This window comes from Callorhinus ursinus, unplaced genomic scaffold, assembly GCF_003265705.2.
Source record: "Callorhinus ursinus isolate GAN/ISIS: 27379988/994484 unplaced genomic scaffold, GSC_fseal_2.0 scaffold4, whole genome shotgun sequence".
In the NCBI taxonomy this organism is placed as follows: domain Eukaryota; kingdom Metazoa; phylum Chordata; class Mammalia; order Carnivora; family Otariidae; genus Callorhinus; species Callorhinus ursinus.
In genome coordinates this window covers 64217742-64235516 of record NW_027397066.1, presented here as the reverse complement: position 1 = coordinate 64235516, position 17775 = coordinate 64217742, and the positions used below count along the sequence as shown (strand labels likewise).

Here is a 17775-nt window from a genome sequence, read left to right as displayed (position 1 = left end):
TCTTTCTTTCTTTCTTTCTTTCTTTTTCTTTCTTCTTTCTTTCTTTTCTTTCTTTCTTTCTTTCTTTCTTTCTTTCTTTCTTTTTCTTTCTTTCTTTCTCTCTCTTTTTTAAAGATTTTATTTATTTGAGGAGACAGAAATAGGGACAGAGATAGTGAGAGAGAGCATGAGCAGGGAGGGGAGGGAGAAGCAGGCTTCCTGCTGAGCAGGGAGCCCGACGTGGGACTCGATCCCAGGACTCTGGGATCATGACCTGAGTCGAATGCAGATGCCCAAACGACTGAGCCACCAGGTGCCCTTCCCTGGGCTTTCTTACTTCCTCAGAGCCCCCCACCAGGTTAGTTGCCTCCCACTTCCTCATATTTGTGGTTATTTGCTCAGGGTTTTGTCTCTCCAGCTAACCTGTGGACTAACATGAAGACTTGTCCAACTTTGTAACTTTGGCACCTACTTAACTGCCTAGGATTTAAAGGGAGTCATACTAACCAGAATGAGAGGCTTTTAGTTTCTGCCCGTGACACAGATTGATGTGTAATTATGGCTAGTTTCTTTTGACTCTTAAGTCTGCAGTTTGCAGCCTGCTATCTGCTCATAAGACTGAAGTCTATGTGGTTAACCTTTCCTTAATTTGTTTATAAAGCTATGTGAACAATGAAATGATTTCCCTTTCAAGATTGAAGTCTTTCATGCTCTAATAATGGCTATGGCAGATGAAAACAACGGAAGCGGGAAAGCCTGAATTTGTATCCAGTTAACTGAGCTCATGTCTGGGACTAGGGGTATCCAGGGACTGTGTCTCATACACTTATGACAAGGTTCAGTTGCATGACATTCTTGCTTCCTCTGCCCTGTTGCATGACATTCTTTGCTTCCTCTGCCCTGTTTCCCATCACACTTAGATAAAATATGATAAGGATTAGGTCCACAGGTCTTTAGAAAGTGTGTATTTGTTTTAAATTTTATTGAAGATGAACCAACCTTTGGGGTCAGTTGATGTGATAATATTGCCATAATAAATGTATATTTACATCTGGATGTGCATAGTATTTTATTACTATTCCTAATGGAGTCATTGTTTTGGAGGAAAAATCAAGAATTTTAACTGCATATCATGGCGAGCCCATCTATATTCTGTCAATACGATTTTCTGCATTTCCGGCTAATGACACATCCACAGAAAGAAAAAAAAGTAACCACTACATTTTTAACAGATTGATATCCTCTAGTTGCATGTCCCTATTTCTGAACACAGTGTTTGAATTCTAAGAAAGGAGGAAACCAAGTGTTCATAGAACCTTTTTGAAAACTGTATAGCACAGACAAATGGTGAGCCATTTCCATGAGTGCTGTGACTAGATCCTAATGTGGGAAAGGACTGGTAGGGAATGCTGTATTTGTTCTGTGCATAAACAGTCAAATTGGGGGTATCTCATATAAGAGGCAGGATCATGAGTTTATGCATTTGAAAGCATTTCTCCCATAGGGTATCACACTTTTCTATGTATTTCTTTGACATTCTTTTCCTGTCATACTCCCGTTTGCCTAGATTTTAGAGTTTAGCATAATCAAGGCTGTGGAGAGTTACATGATTTGTTAATGAATGTTTGGAATTCTGTGTAGAAAGATGCCCTTTGAGTTTTTCTTAAGTGGCTTGATGTGTGTTCTGAATTGTTTTCTTTGGTTTTAAGGACAGAGAACTTATTTGCCTGGAAATTTTCTGTAAAGTATCGATATTCTCTCTCTCTCTCCTTTTCTCTTTCTCTTTCTCTCTCTCTCTCTCTCTCTCTCTCTCTCACACACACACACACACACACACATACACACATACACAGAAGTTTCTGTGTGCCAGATATTAATTTAGACATTTAAGATACACTAATAATGAAATGTTGAGCTCACATTTTTATTCTACCAAACTCCACAACAGGAAGTTGCTGCATGAATCCATGTCTTTTTATTTCTTCTATTTTAAGTTAATTCTTTATGGTGAATATCATGTCATAGCCTCTTCTAGTGCCTTAAGAATGGTCACATAGGGAATGGTAGAACTCAGTGAAGATAGTTGTGCATGTGAAGTTTCCATCGTTATTCTTGTTGTCTTCTGAAAGATAAGATAAATAAAAAGATCCAAGACTCTAAGTGATGATACTTTGGTGGTGCCAGTTTTGGTGCGTTTGCAACCTTCTATCAGCTATATAAATACCTTGTGTGCTTGTTCCCTCTTCTATTCAGATGCAAAATCAGAAATCAAAGGATAGCTTTAATTGTTCATGTGTAGTTGATTCTTAGTCTTCTGTTGAAAATTTCTGAAAGTAATGAATGTTTTATGGTTTATGCTGCCCTGAGAATTAGTTATTTTAAAAATAGATTTATTAAAACTGAAAGGCTGCTAGTAATCGCTAGCCATAAAAATGGAGTTGTTTGGGGATGGTTTCCATGCTGCTCTATGCTAATCTTTTTTTTTTCCCTTCCACTGTGATAATAACAGATGATATGGGGAAAGGATACACATGTCAAGATTTTTCTGATTAGCTGAACCAAGTATATTTTGCTAGTGCTTCCTTGCCACATCTTTTGAAAACTACCTTCTCTTCTGTTCTCAGTTATTTACATGTAACTGTTTACATAAAGATTATTACCTCTTTTTGGGCATATGTCATTATGTATTGCATTTTATTTATTTTTTTTAAAGATTTATTTATTTATTTCGGGGGGAGGAGCAAAGGGAGAGAGAGTCTTAAGCAGACTCTGCACTGAGCTTGGAGCCCCACGTGGGGCTCGATCTTACCACCCTGAGATCATGACCCGAGCCTGAAACCAAGGGAGTCGGACCCTTAACCACCTGCGCCCAGAGGCGCCTCGTATTGCACTTTAAATTCCATTAGAAAATGTTCTGACTGAATGCTACTACCATTGTCACTTAAACATCCGAAAGTCTCTCAACTTTGACCAATCCAGACATTTCTCAATGTGGATTCTAGGGAATCCTAGATTTACAGGGTATTTAAAATGTTATGAGAAAAAAGATGGTTCTGTGCTGAGGTAAGTTGAACTTCTTTACTGCAAAGCCACTCAGAGCTTTCTAAGTATGTTAATACACACAGTGGTTTTCTAAGAGAGAAAGCACGGTAATGGCTTTTCCACAGAGAGTTTCCTGCTGTGGGGACAAATGGCTCTCTTATTTTATGGATTAGAAAACAGAGGCTCCAAGCAATTAAACAACTTGCTTAAAATTAAACCTCTAGACTAATACTTTTAATACAGTGCCATTCTCAGATGGATCCTGGGGGATCCACCCCTTGCCACCCCTCTCTCTATCAGCTGTTGGGACAAAAGTGGCTCTTACCCTGACCTCTGGGCTTGTACTTCTTTTTTTTGGTTTTTGTTTTGTTTTAATTTAAAAACAATTATTGAACATTATCTCAAAAACTAATGTTTTGTTTTTTTAAAGATTTTATTTACTTATTTATTTGAGAGAGAGAGAGAGCATGAACAGGGGGAGGGGCAGAGGTAGAAGCAGACTCCCCACTGAGCAGGGAGCCTGATGCGGGGCTCCAGCCTGGCACTCTGAGATCATGACCTGAGCTGAAGTCAGACACTTAACTGACTGAGCCACCCAGGCGCCCCTGGGCTTATACTTCTTACTTGTTTTGAATGACAGGAAACGTATCTCTGAAAAACTGCCCCTGAAGTCCCAGATTTCCACCTGGAGAGTATATTGATTTATTTACAGTTTTTTCTTCCCTGCATTCTTTCCCTTAAAAGAAAGGAAGAAACAAAAAAAAAAAAAAGGAAAGAAAGAAAGAAAGAAAGAAAGAAAGAAAGAAAGAAAGAAAGAAAGAAAGAAAGAAAGAAAGAAAAAGAAAAAGAGAAAGAAAGAAAGAAAAACGCACACACAAAACAAAACATTATTACTGGGTATACCAGAGAGTCGGATTTGGGAGAGACACCTTGTCCCCTGAGGAACTTTATCCCCAAACTAAAAATTCAGTTAAATACTAGTCTTTGCATTTGTGGCTTTTGCCGTCTTACTTCTTTGGAGTTCATTCTCTTAGTAAATTATTTTAAATGCCAAGCATGGAGTATACATTGGTAAGTAGGTTGGACATAACCCCATGACTTTCTAGAGCTCACAATAAATAGTGAAAGAAAAGAGAAATTAAAGAAATAATCACAGTTTATCAGAAATAAACCAACAAATAAATTGTGATAAGTACTCAAGATTAAAGTATAGAGAACTATGAATTGTATAGTAAAGAGGGGCATTTTCTAGCCAGAGTGTACAAAGAAGGCTTCCTAGGGAAGTGGCTTAAGGTGAGCCATGCAGGATACCTAGGTGGTGGTTACAGGAAGGGGATTGGAGTCAGAGCCCAGAGCAGGTTCCTTAGGGCTGGAGGAGCTTGGTGTCAGGAAGTGAGAGGACACCAGTGTGGTTCTTGTGTGGGTAGTGCTTGAGCTTCAGTGAGAAATCTGACATGTGAATGCATGAGGTTGCTTTCTTGAATTGATGCAATGTACCATTTGCCAACAAGAACCATTGCTGTTCGGGCACCTGGGTAGCTCAGTCCATTAAACGTCTGCCTTTGCCTCAGGTCATGATCCCGGGATCCTAGGATTGAGCCCCACATCAGGCTCCCTGCTCAGCGGGGGTCTGCTTCTCCCTCTCCCTCTCCCCATCCCCCTGCTTGTGCTCTCTCTTGCTAGCTCTCTCTCTCTCTCAAATAAATAAATAAAATCTTTAAAAAAATTTAAAAAAAACCATTGTTCTTGGTTTCTCACTTGCTTGGTGAATTTTGATATTCATCTTGCCCTATCATTTAAATATATAATGCAAATAGTGTTCTATCATCAAAAAGTCTGGGAAAATGCTGCATAAGTTTTGCCTAGAAATAATCATGCTTGTGATCCAAATAACTCTTGCCCAGAGACAAATGATAGGGACCATAGGGATCCTTTCGTATAACCCCAGATAGTGATTTTTCTTACATTCTTTTAGGGCATCATTTAAAACTGTTCATAGCACTTTGGAAGATTTCATATTTATTATTGCCTGTTTTAAAATAAAATGTATGAAGTAGAATATAAAGGAATTTACAGAATTTAGAGGAATAAAATGAAAATCTGATTTGACATTGGTTCTACTTTCTGTATCATTTTCTGGTGTTTCCTTAAAAAAATATGTATTTGGGATTTAACCCTATGCTTTACTGACCATTTTGTTTTTTGTCTTCTACATCTTCTAGTCTAGTGGGACTGCAGCCATCATTGCGATTTTGGTGTTACTGCTACTACTGGGCATTGGTTTGATGTGGTGGTTTTGGCCCCTTTGCTGCAAAGTGGTGAGTAAGGAGGATTTGCAACTCTACTCTTTTGTAAAGCAGTGAGATGTAAAGTAAGGCCCGAAATGTGAATCAATGCCAGTGTCCAACAACAGCAGAGTTTCAGTTAGCAAATTGAATTTTAATAGTTTTTATTACTACAATAAATTCTAGAAAACATGCATGCCAATAAATGTTTATTATCAAACTGCATCTAAAACACAGTTCAAAATCAAGTTTGGAGGGAGAAGGGAAGAGGAAAGTGGGAGATGTAGTAGGGATAAAGGGTTTTCTACTGCAGTACAAAAGAGTTTCATTCAAGTAAGTTGAATGATATTTTCGGTTGGGTTCATGGGAGAAGTTGATAATCTGTCAGGTTTTCTTGCCAGTACTTATTGAATCCTTCATTACCTCTGTAAAATCTATTTCAGGACCTTCTCTGTTTGCCTCTCTGAAAAATATTTTGGAGATAAGTCATGTGCAAATGTTAGAGTGTCTGTCAAATCGGCAGTTTTGAAGTTATGACAGTTGGTTTGTTTGTGTTATTTTTCATGTTTGAGTAAAACCTTTGAAAGAATACAGGTTTCTATTCCCTTTCTATTGCTACTGTAACAAATTGCTTCATATTTGGTGGCTTAAAGCAACACAAATTTATTATCTAACAGTTATTTAATCACAGATACAAGATGGGTCTCACTGGACTACACTGGGCTTAAAGGTATTGGCAGAGATACATTCGTCTTTAATGCTCTGTCGGGGAGTCTGTTCCCTTGGCTTTTCCAGCTTCCAGAGGACACACACATCCCTTGGCTTGTGGACCCCTCCCTCCATCTTCAAAGCCAGCAACATTGCATCTCCTTGACCATTCTTCTGTGGTTACATCTCCCTCTGACTCTCTAGGCAGCTGGGAAAGGACCTCCAAAGTTAAGGAACCTTGTAAAGAAATTGGACCCACCTGGATAATCCGGGATACTCTACCCTCTCAAGATCCTTAACTCTCTCAATCTGCAAAGTCCCTTTTGCTATGTAATGAAATTATTTATAGTTCTAGGGACATCTTTGGGGGGCCATTATTCTGTCTTCCACAGGGTGGACTGTTGGGTAGTAGAGTTCAGCACATTTCAAGCAATCCAGTTTGGATTGTTCAGGTTTCATAGAAAAGAGGATCCTGAAGAAGCAATCATTCAAAGCATACCTCCTCCTTAGTTTGATAGCATTCCTTTTATTATTGGCACATTATGTAGAACTTTATATTCTGTAGATCGCAGCGGTGTTGTACATGATATTACTAGACTGCCTTTTTTCTCCCTCACCTTTGCTGACTCATTTCAGTTTCCTCGTAACTTCAGGCACTAGTCTGCATTACTCCTGCATTTATTATTAATTGTACTTTAGTCTGCTTTCATGAGTCCACTTTATAATCCTTTATCTCAGAACAGTTGGTCTATGGAGGAGGCACAGAATTAACTCAGACAACGGTAGAGACAAGAGGCATCCTGTCTCTTTGCTGAACTAATCAGTTTCCTGCCGTAGCAATTTATGCTCAAACGGTTTCCTGTTGTAATCTCGATTATCCTAATATGGTTATTTTAGGGTGGCTTGCATTCTTGAGTCTCAAATTAAAAAGCAAAAAAAGTTCCCTAATATGATTCGTGCTTCTTGTTTTTTTTTAATTTAAATTTTGACGTGGATTTTCTTCATTACTTGGCAGTTTCATTTATTACTGATCGGAGGGCTCAAAAGTGTCAAAGTATATGATTTTTTAGATGTGAAAACTAAAATAGGCTTCTCTGGGGCATTGCTAAATGTGCTCAAGTACAGATCTTGACCACCATTTTGGATGTTACAGAGAGGACTCAATCTCCAGGTGGTAAGAATAGGTTCATTTACAACTCTGAGACTGCAGGTCGTGAATCACAGAGTATATTTCTTTGTGCAAAGCATAGAGGGATGCCTTTAAGGATGTGTTGTCAGGATGTCAGGAGGGCTTCCTATCCTTACAGACATTATGAATGCTTACTAATTTCTGAAACTTACTTAATAGAGACACCTACCTGTATTTGACATTTAGAACTATAGATTAAAGGGCAGCTAGCCCTGAGTATGAACTTACATTTATACTTAGGTATAAATGAATCGTAGCAAATGTTTTCTAAGGTAGCTTTAAAAGCAGGGTAGAGGCAAAATTCTGTATTTAGTCCTTGGCAATCTGTGTCAGTGCTCTATTAGGAACTGGGGGGTACAAAAATGACTATAATATGATATGGAAACTCACGTTTTAATATGGAAGCACACAAATGTGGGCAGAGTATAATTGGAGGGGCATAAGTGCCCCAACAGCAACATTTGTAAAGTACAGTAAGAACATAAGAGGAAGGGATTTGCCAGAGTTACGGGATTGTCTCAGACAAACCTTACTGGGCTGATGACTCCAAACTGAGTTTTGAGTAATGAATAAGATGTTTACAGTTGATGAGGGACATTTCAGATGAAGTGTGTGTGGAATTATATTGAGTTATTCCGGCATGTTTTGGGAAGCACTAGGCTGAGGCTTACCCAGCGTGCCAGTGAAAGGGAACAGCGAAAGATGGTGTGGGGTTTAGGCAGGAATCCCATTAAGGAGGCTTCCTCTGTCTTTTAGGAAGTTTGAACTCACCCCAGGGATGATGAGAAGCCACTGGAGAGATTTGATCAGTATAATCCCCTGAAAGAAGCTTTGCTTGCTTCACAGCAGTATCTGCCCAGGTCTGGTCCTGGTGGGGATTAAGTTTGTATCCAGCTGAGCTTCCATCAATTGAAATGGAAAGCCAGTGACAGATAATGCACCTTAGAGATGGCCAAAGCAAAGGATCACTAACAAAGTAGATCGGAATAGAAGATGGAAGCTAAGTGAGCTAGAGAAAAATGAAGAGGTGATGTGAAAAAAAGGGACAAAGGGACCACAGCCTTGTGAAAAAATCTCAAGTGTCAGAGGGTGTTGTATTGCAATGGCAGGATATTTGTTTTATTTTGTTCTTTTTAGAGAATATGTTTGCACAATGCTGGACTTAGAATGTAGTTTGCTAAATAAGTCTTAGTAGTTAAATTATTAGGGATCAATTTAACTTTGACTATATTGTTACCAGTAATATTACTTTCTCACAGGAAATTTGTTTCAGCTTGGTGTTGTATAAATTTTGTTTTGTGTGCGTGTTTTTAAAGTACTAGTGGTAAACATTTAAATCCCATCTTTCAGCTGAAAAATGATGAATTAGCTTAAAATGTCTGTTCTCAGGCACATTTAGATGATGTCAGCCACCCACCTCCTTGGAAATCCTATGCTCAGGAGCTCTTATAAAGATAGAAAGTCTGGAAATAAAGCCCTGAACAGAGGCCCTAATGTTTTTCACACATTCTTATTCATTCATTTAATGTTTTATGTAAATATCTTTTTTTAAAAGATTTTATTTATTTATTTGACAGAGAGCTAGAGAGAGCACAAGTAAAGAGAGCAGCAGGCAGAAGGAGACGGAGAAGCAGGTTTTCTACTGAGCAGGGAGCCTGACGTGGGGCTCCATCCCAGGACCCTGGAATAATGACCTGAGCTGAAGGCAGACACTTAACCTACTGAGCGACCCAGACGCCCCTTATGTATATCTTACGAAATGATTTGTTCATTGTTCAGAGATCAAAATTTCACAGATGTCTAATCAATAACTCAAAAATAACTGTCACATTTTAGACAGTGGTCCTCATTTTTTTTCCCTACCCTAAATAATGGGAAGCTCTCAGAGCAGTAGTGGTAAGATTTCCAATGGTGGTGATTCTCCCTGAAGGGAAAGGGCGGGACAGTTAAGGGTCTCCAGGGTTTAATGCCATTTGGAAAAGCCCTTGTAGTAGGCTGAATAATGGTCCCTAAAGAAATGCAGGTCTTAATTCCTGGAAACTGTGAATGTTATCTTTATGGCAAAAGGGACTTTGAGTGTGATTAAATTAAGCTCCTGAGTGTAAGGAGATTAGCGTAAGGAAGGGGACAAGGCAATGTAACCTCGAGGGCAGAGATTGGAGGATGCAGCTACTAGCCAGGGAATGCTGACAGTCACCGGAAGCTCAGAGAGGCAAGCAACAGCTACAGCCCGGGAACCTGTAGAAGGAACCAGTTCTAGTAATGCCTCATTTTAGCTTTATAAGACTCAGTTTGGACTCCTGACTTCCAGAACTGTAAGAAAATAAGTTTCTGTTGGTTTAAGCCATCGAATTATGGTAATTCCTTACGGCAGCATTAAGAAGCTAGTACAGTCCTTAAATGATTCTGCTATTCCCCAGGGTTGGGGATCACTGCTTAGGGCTCTCAATTTCAGTAATTCTTATGTAATATGTTTTCAGATCAACTCAGAAAAACTGTTCATGGAGTCTAAGAGGTTGTAAAATGGAAGACAATGACATATTCTTCAAAATGTTAGCAATGGTTACAAGGCTATTAAAAAATCAGTATGCATTTTTTAAAATTAGAATTACCTTTCCATTTTGAGTAACCATAAAATAAATGAGCATAGTGTTTTATACATTGAGTAGAATTTACTTACTGTTTCAGAGTGGCAAGGACTTATTGGAAGGAATAGGCTTCTAACTGTTAAAAGTATTTGAGACATATATGTTGTTAGAACCATTTGGCAACAGGGATCCATGGACAGCTTTCTTGGGGTGCTTGTTATTTGCCAGAAGAGGCCAGTACCATCCCATTCATATTCAGATATTGAACCACTGAATCCCTTGAAAGCTAGAAAGTGACCTTTTTACTCTGTTAGGGAAAAGCAAAGAACTTGAACATTCAACTAATAAACTATGTCTCTGAAACTATGGTGTAGACCTCATTCGCTGTACCAGTTTGGTATCAGGAACAAGAAATGTATCAAAGTCATAAATATCCCCTCTAAATATTTTATATTAAAATTTTAACCAAAATCCTCAAAAAGTTACCCCGTCAGGTTAGAAAATGGTACTGTTTTGGTGATACTTAAAGGAAATTAAAATTAAACAATTATTTATGTGATTATTTGTTTAACATTTCTCTCATTTTATAGTCTAATAATTTCCTGAAGTCAGTACTGTGTGTATTTTACTCCTCATTGTAAACCAGACATCTTATACAGTAAACACTTATCCTCCTTGAACTATTTGAATTCTTATAATTGAAACACTTGACAACTTTTTATCTGGAAGACCGCCTCAAAATAAGTTACCTTGTTGCCAGTTTTAATTAAAATTCTGTCAACTATGGAGAAGCATTTTGCATGAGAGGATTTATGGTACAATCTTAGTTCTTTGTATGATTTTCACTGATTTTATTTAAAAGGTATCCTTTATAATATATCTATAATAGAAAATGTGGCCTTTGCCATCTATACAATAGGAACTGAGATGAAAGTACATAAGGATTGTTAACTGTAATAAAATTCTGAAGTAGAAGCAGTTTAACTCTTGTCAAGTTGCTTCTCTATATACCCCAGAGGGATTTCTAACCTGAAGATTGTGAACTTGGGTGGAAAAAAAAAATCCTTATTTTTACTTCCAACTGAAATTTATCATTGTCTTCATTTATAAATGTAGGCTGCTATCCACAGAAGTATTGGCAGTTCTGGAGACTTTGTCAGCAACAGTAATCACAGATGTCCTATGTCACATATAGTTCTTAAGATATTTTTGAAATATCTTTTACATATATCATAACTTCAAAAGTTAGGGTAGTTCCCAGACCTACTATTGTATCTCATTATTTAATGAATTATTTATATTTCTTTATCACAAATTTTGTGGATTTTTTTTACAGATCAGATAATTATATCTCAATATAATTGGATTCCTTAAAATCCTTTGTATTTTAATTTAGCTTAATTATTCTGGGAAGGGATCTGTAGGTTCACGGGATTGTGGGAGAGGGGCATAGAATAAAAAAGGTTAAGGAAAAACCCCTGCAATAGAAAATCTGTCCATACAGGATGCTTTTAATCTAAGACTACTTAAAAAATTTAAATCTTTCAATTCATTTTAATGCGTATTTTCAAGGATAAAAGAGAGAGACAACATCATTTAAAATGTTGCAGAATAGTGTCTTCTGTGTACCTGGGCTTTCCATGATAAAAGAAATCTACACCAATGATAGTTGGAAGACTTTTTCTAGTAATAATCATAGTAAAAGAGCCCTCATGCAAAGCAGAAATTTTTAGGCACTATCATTAGTGAATTATAGAGTGTGTTGAGTTTGCAAACTATTCTGTAAGGGGAAAAGTTCTCATTTTTGTGTGAAGTTATTTCTCACCATCTGTTGAAGAGTCTGTATCCTGCTCATTGAGAATCCTCACATCCATCCTTTACAGCTGCTTTTCGTTAACAAAGACATCAGCTGCATCCTTCCTTTTTCCTTAAATTAAAAATGGGGGCAGAAGAGGTTAAAAAAAACTTACCATGTCCTGAATCATGAGTGAAATATTAGAAAATATGGATGTTTTCATCATTGTTTAGCTTAGAAGTTATGCTGAGTTTATGGCAGATTTGTTTTACTATCAGGATGGCAGAAATGACAGTCTTATGGTTGTATCATTTGGCATAACCAGACACTCTGCAGAATTACAGATGTAAGGCTAATGAGGTGGCAAACAAAGGCTTTCTGGAGTGTTGTCAATTAGAGTGTGTTCTACAGCTGCAGATAAATATCTGAATATGCTGGAAATGATAAATGTTCACTTTGCTCTAGTGTCCTTGGCCAAAGTTCTCCATCCTCAAGGGAAAACTGCAAGCTTATTTTTCCTTGGTGCATTTAAGACATTACATAAAGATCTCATAAATCTTAATTTAAAAAACCATTTTAAAAAGTTATCTTTTTAAAGCCCAATTTGCTTATAAGTAAGTTGAGCTTTCATGATGAGGATATATCTGACTGTAGCTCCATGGAATCATTTTCTTAGCCAGCAACAGCTGTGCTATTCTTTCTAAATAGTAATAATGCTTCTATATTGCACTTGCTTTTTATTTTTGAGGAGGGCTTTTTATTGTTGAGGAGGGCTCTTGGTGCCTTTATTGAGTTACTTTGAGAGTAGCCTGATTTTTTTTGGAATGCACAATAAAACAGAAGTAATTTAAATTTTAATATGCCTTCCTTGCACCATTAATTAAAATGATTTATGTTTGGTTCCCTCCTTGAAATAGAGTGTGATGTTAGTACTTATTGCTTCCACGGTGATGTTTTCCAACAGAACAGCCTTTGCAAAACAGGGTATTGAACTCTTCCTGGTCTAAGTTTATTTGCTTTAACAGCAGCACCTTTCCTTAACTCTTAGCCAGATGCACTCTCACACTGTTCTTCCTAGTCCCCATTTGGCATTTGAAATTACATTTATTGTCCAGACCTCCCAATGGTTATTTATTCGTTCAAAGTAGTAATCTTTGATCACTGATGAGTCTGTCAAGGAGGAAAGGAGAGGGAGGTTGAGATAGCTCAGACCATATTTTGATCTGGATGATGAAAGCATCTAACTTGGTGAAATTCAGAAAAAAACTTCCCAAATACTAATGTAATAGAACTTTGTGTTTTTGCACTTCAGAGGGAAGGCACTACATTTGCTCTCTGATCTTATCAAAAAGAAAAGGGAGAAGGAAAGGAAGGTCCGCATCTATTTCAAAGAAACTTTTCTAAACACTGAGAGTGACTTCTCTATTGTTTGTGGGCTCTTAGTCGCTTAGATGACATTGCTGATAAGTTGGGCATTTGTTTTCGTCACTGGCAAGAATCAGTCCTGAAACACTACTTGATCTACAGGCGTTGTATAGTATCTTTTTTTTTTAATCCAAGGCAGTTCACTGTTGACAGTTCTTTTCACTCTTTTCTGAATATTGGAACATATGATTGCATCAAGCTGGCTGCAGGCTCCAGTGCTGACATTTTCTAGCGCAAAGAATGCCCACATCACTCGAACATTTGAAAAGTGTTAATGAGCAGATCAAAAGGACTGTTGCCTGAAGCAGCTAACTTTTTTTTTTTTTTAAGAAATCGGCTCTCCTCCAAACTGAAATCTTCATTCTAGCAGCTAAGTAGATGAGATGTAATCCTCCCTGATGATGATAATAACAAATGAAAAAAAAAATTGGAGGAGAATCAAACTCTACATATGGTTCATAAAGTGGTGAAAGTGTTTTCCAGAATCTTCAATGCAGAACTAAAGGATGCTAAGTGGAAAAAATCCTGGCAACTAGGCAATATTATGCCTTTTAAAATCTGCAAATTCTCATAAAATATGGTGCATATGAATACATCCTTTTCTGAAATGGATGTGTTCTTGCACTATTTAGTACAAGAATGGGATTCTCATGACTGTTATTTTTAATGTATTTACACTGACAGTAAGGTTTCCTTTTCTCCTTCACTAGTTTTGCTGAAATGTAGGGTTATCGGTTGGACACAGACTTTTTTCCATTTTGACTTTTGAGCCAAATGGCTTCAGATTATTTTCACCCTCTTTTGTTATTTATGAGGCCCTGTAGTAGATTGGTGAGAGGGAACATTTTGAAACATCACATAAAAATCATTTTATTTTCTGTTCCAACATTTCTAGGTCAGTGATGTTGGGCATATTAATTAACAAGTTATGTCTCTATAAAGTGGGAATGATAGCCTCTTTCATAGTTACTATAAGGTTTTAATTAAAGTCTATCTACCTACCTACCTACCTACCTACTATTTATTCATCCATCCACCCATTAATCCATCTATCCATCCATTCATGCATTCTAGAAATTAACAACCACTCAACACATCTTCGGCTTTTTCTTTTACACCCTTTCCCTTTGCAGTCGAACCTTATTTTAAAAGGACGTCATTTGGCAGAAGAAGTCGAACTCAGAGTTTGGAGATAGAGGGACCTGGGTCCTGGATTTGAGTCCTAATTCTATTTTCTCTTTGTGTACCCTTGGGCAAGTTATTGAAATTAGAGTCTCCCTCTCTTTATATTTAAAATGGGGATAAGCAGGGCACCCAGGGGGCTCAGTCAGTTAAGTGTCTGCCAGCGTCCTGGGACCGAGCCCCACATCGGGCTCTCTGCTCAGCGAGGAACCTTCTTCTCCCTCTCCCTGCCGCTCCCCCTACTTGCACTCTCTCTCTCTCTGTCAAATAAATAAATAAAATCTTAAAAAAAAATGGGGATAATTATAGTAACTTCATAGGGCTCTTAGGAGAATATGAGTAATATAGAGTGTGTGACATATAGCCGCACCCATAAAGGGTGATTACTGTTAATAGTAATAACCGCACAGAGATGAGCCTTAGCTCTGGTTCAGTTTCTGAAGGCTCAGCCTTAGCTGTTTGTTGTGGTGGTGATTGTGTTCCTTATTTTACTAGATAAAAATTTGATTTAAGTAGTTTTAATGGCTGTATTCCATTGTTAACAATGTAGAAAATGTACTTGCTAGAATTTCAGAGTCAACTTAAATTTATAATTAGTCATGCATTTAGACAGACATAAGATTAATTACACATTATTGGAAAAACAAACCCTAATGTTCTTTTCTGGAACAAGGTGAATACAAATGTATATTGATACATGGCCTGCTTAATTATGGAAAGGTATAGAAGCAAAAGACCTGGTAGAAAAATTGTGATATGTATTTTTTAATGTTCTATCAGAATTTTCAAGTTGGAAATGACCTAAAATTAATCAAATTTATTTCCTAGATGAAGAAACTTAGGATGGTCTTACGTCTTCCCATCTGCAATTGAGTTAATTAGTTCTCTGATTTTATTGGTTGAAAGAGAAATTTGATGCTTCATTTTCTTTGAAACGAGCAATATTTTAGTTTCATGGGAACCTGTATCTATCTGTTTATCATTTATATTTTTTTCCCTCAGTATTTTTCTTTAAATTTAAGAGGTTGGCTATGAGCCGTTGTGAACATTCTCAGCTAGTTCCTTCAGGTCACTTTCAATCGTATTTTAGAATCTCCTATTTTCAGAGCACTTTATTAGGCACTGGTGATACTTATAAAGAAGGAGAAATGATTAGTGCCCTTAAGACATCTACACTCTTAAGAGATAATTGAAAAATTCCCAAATAAATATATAAGCCCAAGTTAATGAAGCATGAATGATTCAACTGTGCAGCAACATTTATTTTTAGAAGTTTTCAAGCTTCTAGATAGACCAGTAGGAAGGTGGGATGGGACTTAACATGGAAATGGCCATCTTATTTGGGACAAGCAAAAGGATCTTTACTTTTTCTGGACTAGAGAGCCATATAAAGGGATATTTGTAGATAAGATATGCGGGCAGAACTGCATCATAGGGAGGCATTTGAACAATGAGAATAGAAAAACTGGCTAATATAAATGTACTGAATAGGAGCTTTGATTTTCCAGGTTGTGGCTTATGATACCAGGTAAAGGGTCTCTACTAAAGGGAGAAAATGCAAAGGTGCCTTTTATTATCCTGTTATCCAGTTTGTCAGCAGTGGTCATATGAGGTTTTATTTTATTTTAATTTTATTTATTTTTATTGTATTTTATATTTTATTTCTTATTTTTAAGTAGACTCCATGCCCAGCATGGAGGCCAGTGTGGGGCTTGAATTCATGACCCTGAGGTCAAGACCTGGGTTGAGATCAAGATCGGATGCTTAACTGACTGAACCACCCAGGCGCCCCATGTCATATGAGGATTTTAAATTAAAACTCAATTTGCCCATATCAATGCTAAAACTAGATGCTATGCAGGATAATGAGTATGACAAGTATGACATGAAAAGGATGAGTCATGGAGGAGGATGTTCAGTAATTTCCCGGAGGATATAACGTAGAACCAGATTGGGGATACTGTGTATGTCTTCAGAAATACATACTAGTACAAGATGTACAGGTAATAAGCAGAGTAAATTTGAAATCCTCACAAGAAAATGAAAATGAGTTCAAATACGTTGTACTCAGACTTAGTGAAATGAAGGATGTACCTTGGTCTTTTTCTAGTGAAAGAGCTCTAGAGAGCATTTTAAAGTAATTTGCAAAACTAAGAGTAGAAGCATGATTTGTAAGGATCTTCTAATAAGACTCAGTAATTCATTGATTTCAATTGTGGTCATTGGACCCATTGATCTATTTTGACCAGAGAAACAATTAGGCTTCTGTTAGGAAAATATACCTGGTTACACAGGTTAGAATGAGGGATGGGTTAGAGATAGAAAAACAAGTTAAATGTCTAATTTAAGTAAGTAGAGCATGTAGACATTGATGCCAAAAAAGCTATGGTAATTATCGACAATCAATCAATGTTATCAGTGTGTTACTAGTTAAAATGCATAGAGTGGAAGTAGAGACTGATGGGGTGCATCTGTTTGGTCTGAGTACCATATATTTATTTATAATGGCTTGGCTACACTTAAAATGCTATTATTGGTTCTGGAAACCCCAGTTGGAGATATTGATCAAATGAATATGTACTAAGACAAAGGACCAAGATGACCAAATAACTCGGGACCATCACATGAGGAATATTTGTGATATTTAGCTTCCAGATGAGTAGGGCTCAGTAGATACATGGTTATTATTCTAGTATTCAAAAATAGGAACTGCTCTCTTCTGGAAGAAAGATTAGTTTTGTGTGTGTGTGTGTGTGTGTGTGTGTGTGTGTGTGTGTGTGTGTGTTTCCACATCCTAGGATCAGGACCAAAGAGTGGAAACTACAGAGAGGGAGGCTTTGGCTTCTTTGGGGGGAAAAACTTTCAAATGATGTGAATTCCTTGCCAGTGGAATGAATTGCTTTGTGAGGTAGTGAATTTCTTTTTATTACAGGAATTCAAACATAGTTGGACTACAACTTGGTGAGAAGTTTTCAGAATATTGAAGTTTCGGTTGAATGTGAATTGGAGAAGTTGAAAAATGTTGTACTAGATATTTTTAAGGTCCAGAGAATTAAGAGTTTATGATTTTATGTGGTAATAGAATACGAAGAATCCTTCCTTCTTCCCTTGTTCTTCCTCTTTCCTTCCTTTCCTCCTTCCTTCCTTCCTTCCCTCCTCACTCTCACTTTGTCCTTTCCTCCCTCCTTTTTTCACCCTTTCCCACCTCCATCCTTTTTCTCTCCTACTAACTTCCTTCTATTCCTTCCTTCCTTACAAAACAGAAAATCTATTTTGTGCCAGACACTTTACTAAATCCTGGGAATACAGTGAGCAACAAAGCAGACATAAATTTCCTCTTCGTGGAATTTACACTTTTATGGAGCCAGATAAAATTATCAACTCTGATAGATGCTAGGGAACCAATAGGCATTTATGCATGTGAAGGGAATCTTATACACATTGGGAAGACTGAGGAAAGTCCTGGGGTGGGAAGGTGAGGGACAGAGAGAGAGAAATATTTCAAAAAAATCTGTTGGACATGGTAAATGATTTAGTAAAGTCATTTAGAACTGAAGAAGAAATTACAGATTATGTGAAAAT

General features: G+C 37.3%; 1 protein-coding gene across 4 annotated transcripts in view; it reads left to right on the top strand.

The window, feature by feature from the left end:
* Positions 1-17775, top strand: part of ANTXR2 (ANTXR cell adhesion molecule 2) — a 148256-nt gene that overhangs the window by 59721 nt on the left and 70760 nt on the right. For 3 of the 4 annotated variants that reach the window (XM_073891826.1, XM_025887610.2, XM_073891825.1), the window contains one exon: positions 5244-5339. In XM_073891826.1, the coding sequence (XP_073747927.1) occupies positions 5244-5339 (96 nt within the window). Of the gene's footprint in view, positions 1-5243; positions 5340-17125; positions 17155-17775 lie in introns of all 4 variants that reach the window. The other variant, XR_012377954.1, reaches the window with a different exon arrangement.